This window comes from Clinocottus analis, unplaced genomic scaffold, assembly GCF_023055335.1.
Source record: "Clinocottus analis isolate CAN_PGR_092001 unplaced genomic scaffold, fCliAna1.0.p SCAF_11, whole genome shotgun sequence".
Taxonomy (NCBI): Eukaryota; Metazoa; Chordata; class Actinopteri; order Perciformes; family Cottidae; genus Clinocottus; species Clinocottus analis.
This window is the reverse complement of record NW_027175832.1, coordinates 11,846,750-11,852,360: the sequence shown is the minus strand read 5'-3', so window position 1 is coordinate 11,852,360 and position 5,611 is coordinate 11,846,750. Positions and strand designations below refer to the sequence as shown.

Below are 5,611 nucleotides of genomic sequence, written 5' to 3'. Positions count from 1 at the left end.
ATACTTTCAAAGCCCCTATTGCTTCAATATCGCATATGGAGCGTTAGGATGACTTGATTAACAGATACTGTGACTGGTGAGTCTGTATGAAAAAACATGTGTCTGAGGAAATGGCAGATAGGATACCGAAACGTAAAACTGGCAACGAGATTATTCTAAGCCAAGTCTACTTTGCCGTCATTAGTCCATAACCCTGAACCTGGTATCATGCCTATAATCATATTACATAACATTATAATACAGTGACGATGGAGATGACAGTGAAGATAAAGCTCATACCCTCATCTCTCTCCCCACCCTTTTCTAAACCTGTGTCCTCTTTCCTCCTGTCGATGCTCTATATGTGGATGCGCTACTCGGGAAAAGCCTAGATTGTCAGAAGAGGACAAATAGACACAACTGGCAAAGGTTGAATAACAGAATTAGCTGTAAGAAACCGAAAGACACCAGCTGTCACTCAAGACACAAAGGTAAGAATTCATGTTTGTTTTAGTAACATGCCGTGCAGATACAATTCGTACACGTTTAGTACTCTATCATCTTCTGAGTTCTGAAGCTACAAGTATGGTTTCTCCTCAATAAAATGCAAGTGTTTTGATTTTCAAGTCTTCTCATGCCGTGTTTAAAACGTTTGAAAGTCCCTTGGCTGAACTGCATTTGAATAACTTTAAACCAATCATCATGCAAGAAATATATTTCTTTGATGACATGAAGTTAACAGCCTCAGACAAAAAGGCTTCATCAGATTGACCACTGACACAGTGTTGTTGCTATCGACAGCTCAGCTGTATCAGCTCAACGGCTTTCAAGGTGGCTTCTACCAGTGTGGCCTCTACCAGTATGGCCTCTACCAGTATGGCCTCTATCAGGGGGAGGGAGGGATCTACCAGTATAGCTTTATTAATCTTAAATATTCAGGATCACAACGATAGAATAATATTTTTGGGGGGTTACAAAAAGGTTATGTGATGTCCTAGGCATGTGAACACGTCAGTGTCCCGGTAATCTGAAAGTAATCTGATTAGTAAACCTCAGCCCGGCTCACAGTAAGTGGTTGTGATAACAATGTGCCCAACATGTTACACATGGACGTGTCCATTTAGTGTTGGATATTGCTGTTTGGGCTTTGTTCACACTAAGACGGCATATTTTTCACTCAAACCACATTGCTTAACCAGCTGCATTAATGACTGTGTTTTGTTGTCTGCTGGTCCTTTGGCAACATGCAGACAATGTCATGTAAAATGACCAAGGCATGCACCAAGAAGTAAACAATAGGATTAGTTCTTAGTCCAGCTCAACTTTTATTTTGCACAGCTATACCAGGGGACATGTAGTTACATGACCCATCTATCAAGCATTTGAGCGTGTAACATGTGCCAATGTATGGGCAGGTCATCCAGTTTGTGTGTTCTCTGTATTGCAGACTGCTAGCAGGATGTCTGGCTCTACCCAGGAAGAAGAGGAGTTGCCTGCCAATCACACAGGTCAGAGGCTCAAGTCAGGAAGACACAGTAGACTGAACTCGCCCTGATAGTGTAACTCTTTGAAATCATTTAATGTACAATTCTGACTCGAAACCAATGAATTATGTCTCTATAAAAAGTTTCACGATGCATCAACCTAAGTGCAGTTTTAACTGTACGTGATGTTCAAGTATGTCTTCATGACGTCCTGCTTTTCTGGGCATGTCCTTTGTATCTGCAGGTCCAAAAGGTGTAATTAATGACTGGAGGAGGTTTAAGTTGGACAGCATGGATCAGGCTGTCCCTCAAAGCAAGAGAGAGCTGCTCAGGCAAATGTCCAGTCCACAGGAGGACGACAAGAAGAGACTCAACAGAAAGGTGGAAAGACAATTGCACAGATATTTACCAACAAAATCTAAGAGGGGTCTGTACTCTATTAATAACTTTTCAGCTAATGCAAGTTAAATTATAATATGATTTTTATTGTATCAAAAGCTGGGTAGGACTAGGGATGGGTATCATTTGGGTTTTTTCCAATTCCGGTGCCTAAACGGTGCTTGAACCGATTTTTCAACTTTTTTTATTTACCAAGGCAATTTATTTTCTTCAAATTGAACAATATATTAACTGTTTAAAGTATATTATGAATATAAATGAATACAAAACACTTGACTTGTCATGTCTCCCCAGCAATCACTCTGTGAGCACGTGCTGCGTGTGTGCACGCTGGTATCTGATCAGCGCTATTTCAATAAAGTATCGATACTATACATATGCAAAATCCTATCGTTTTTAACAATAGGAAAGCACGCTACCTTTTTAGTATCGGTATACCGTGCAATATTACAGAGTAGTGTAAAAAAAAAAAGTATTTAAATCAGCTCAGGCCCCGAAAGGAAGCACCAAATTCTGCGTTGTTTTAGCCCGGTAGGTACCGGATGTCTTGGAACCGTTGCGGTTCTCGGTACCTAACCCGAGGTGGGACAGACAAAAACATACAGTACTCACAACAACAATCTACTGCATGTCGCTTCAAACACAAACGTCTGCCAAGAGAATCCACTGAAATTGAATAAAAACAGTGAGGCCGTAACATGTTTTTCCTTCCTCTAGATGAGTGTTCAGGAGTATGAAATGATCCAAGAAGAAGACGAGCGTTGCCTTAAACGCTACAGAAAACAGTGTATGCAGGAAATGCACGAGAGCTTGAGCTTCGGCCCCACGTTTGAAGAAGTGTACGAGCTCGAGACTGGAGAAGCCTTCTTGGAAGTCATAGAGAAGGAACACCGGCTGACCCTCGTGGTAGTCCACATCTACCAGCACGGAGTCAAAGGTTTCTTTTTGTTGCTTAGTCTTAGCTCAATGACTCAGGATACAGCTCATGCACAGAATAGTCTCATTGCTTCAACATAAACTTCAGAAGTGTCCCACGAGATGGTTCCCTGCAGTGCTGTCAGCTAATCGCTCTGCTTGTTCGTCCTCTGTCAGGTTGTGAACAGTTGAACTCATGTCTGGACTGTCTGGCTTCAGAGTACTCCAGCATTAAATTTTGTCGCATTGATGCTGTGGCGACAGGCGCTGCTGAGCGCTTCTCCGCCGAGGTTAGTAAACTGTTTCAAACCGAAACCATCAGTAATAATAGACTAGATTAATAATTGATGGAAATACAATAATCCCATATGTAGTCACTCAATTAACACCTCACATAAACTGTGAGGTGTTAATTGAGTTTCAGTGTAAATGTTGCATCGTACAACAGCGATGGTAATGGCATCCTCTGTTCGAAACTCTGAAACCAGTGGAGCTAAACTTCGGACCTATCCCAGAAACAAAAAGTCTGGAATGGAATCTGCTCTAAAAAGCAGAATACAAATTATGAAACCCAAGATTTTCCCTATCTTTTGAAGTGTTTTCTAACAGGCCCTGACCCGAATAGACAACATACACGGCTGCTTTTGTCCTCTGTTTTCCCAGAGAGAGTGTCATGTCAAAGCTCTGAGACGGCTAGCGTAGTTCACGCAACATGACTCGCCCCTAGGTTTTTGGAGCTTCCCAAAAAAACTGAGGGAAGCCAGCGTTGCTGTATAAAGATGAGACGTGAGCCTGTGCATTACCGAGCAGGATACATGTTTAACCTGGCAGCGGGCTACAGCTTTTATATTTATTGTTGCTTTAAGTATCAGTAGTCTAAATGAGAGTATGAACTCTAACTCTTACATACATGAACATCCACACGCAACCATCCACACACATACCTGCACAGCATACCCGTATGTACAATCCAACATGTACACTCTTCCATGTACACACTCCACCAGGAGGGCTCAACGAGGAGGTAGGGGAGGACCGAAAAGCCCAACGAAGTGCAATTAAATGATACATGCAGTAAATACAGAAAATGAAGTAAATAATCAGAAAAGAAAAAAAAGTAAAAGAAAAATATTTTTAAAAAAAAAAGAAACGATAAAGAAAGGATTGACAGATTTGCTTAGTAGTGGTATTCTAGTGGTCGAGCTTGGTTTTGTTACCCTAACAAAGCCATCTTCTTTTAAAGGTATCTTTTGTCATTTGTAGCTTTGCAGTCATTATTTCCATTGTGTGAACCTGTTTTAATCTCTGTCTCCACTGAGTTATTGTTGGTGGTTTTGCATTCTTCCAGTTTACAGTGATCATTATCCTGGCAATAATTAAAAGAATATGCAAAATATACCTCAGATCAGTATCCCCTAAATCTTTCGGTATGGACCCCAGCGGAAATATTATTGGCTCTAAGGGTACGTCCACTTCTATTAATTTATCGATTTTTACGAATGTTTTTCCAGAACCCTTTAACTAGTGGACAGTCCCAAAAGACATGTGTATGATCTCCTATTTTCCCACATTTTCTACAACGTAGTGAAGCCAATGGATCATTCTCATATGAAAAGAGGTGTGTAAAATATCAAATTTTTATTAACAGTCAAATTCCTTTCACAATTGGCTATTTTTTATGACGTGCTGCACAGGTCTTCCCACATGGTGTCTTCAATTATAACATTTAATTCCACTTCCCACTTTTCCTTAAAGTTCAATGTATTTTACGTTTTGTTAGCTGTCGTAAGCCTTATATATATATATATATATATATATATATATATATATATATATATATATATATATATATATATATATACACACATATGTGGTTTTTAGTTGGATAAAACACTTTATGATGACAAAACATGCTTCCATCACAACTGAAAACCAAATTTAGGAAAACAAAAGAAGAAAACGGATTTGATCAGCATCTAATCACCCACCTAAGGACCCATTGTTTCAAAAGATTAAAATGGACATAAAGTGATGCGTCTGACACTGTTATCATTGTAAACTAAATAATGCTGGAATAGAAAGCTTTGGAGCCATAACGACAATATTTGACTTTTCAGTTTCACTTCGAGGTTGTAAAACAAAATAACAAATTGTTATTCTGAAGTAGCAGTGATTTAAAAACATTTATCATGATTGTGCTGAGCACTGACTTCATTAAAACCAGTGTCACGTTCTCTGACTGATCGACTCCAGTCCAGAGACGGCTGCAGGTCCACTTATATGTTCCCGCTAATCTCCCTCCAGGTTCTCCCCGCTCTACTAGTCTACAAAGCTGGTGAGCTACTGGGGAATTTCCTGGCTGTTACCAAACACTTCAATGAAGACTTTTTCGCAACGGATGTGGAGGGGTTCCTCAACGAATACGGCATGCTGCCCGAGAAGGAGTTCACGGCATGTGCTGACGATGAGGACAAGGGAGAGGACGTAGAATAGTGAGAGAGAGAACTAGAGGAGACAAAGGGTGGAGGGCATGTGGAGGAGATTGGAGGGGAGTGTAAACAAGAAGAGGCCGTATCATAGTTATGAAAGCATTTTTATTGCATGTGCAGAGAAACACACTAGGGTAAATGTTCACCAGCACACACACTGGAATGCAGATTGTATTGAGAAGTAGTTAGTTGCTTGGTGTGAGGGAGTCTCTGCAGTTACATCACAGCTGTCCAATAAAACCTTCTATTACCAAAGTGCTGTTTGTGTCTGTCTGTGTCACATTGGATCCATATGACCAGAGGCCTGTATCACGAAGCTGGATTTCGGTTTAGCAAGGTGACTTC

General features: G+C 40.5%; 1 protein-coding gene across 1 annotated transcript; it reads left to right on the top strand.

Annotated features, from left to right (window-relative positions):
• The first annotated feature begins 1,741 nt into the window (after positions 1-1,741).
• Positions 1,742-5,270, top strand: LOC137782240 (phosducin-like). The gene is made up of 4 exons (XM_068571447.1): positions 1,742-1,844; positions 2,580-2,799; positions 2,955-3,067; positions 5,082-5,270. The coding sequence occupies exons 1-4, from the start codon at positions 1,755-1,757 to the stop codon at positions 5,268-5,270; spliced, it is 612 nt and encodes a 203-aa protein (XP_068427548.1). The 5' UTR covers positions 1,742-1,754.
• The last annotated feature ends 341 nt before the right edge of the window (positions 5,271-5,611 follow it).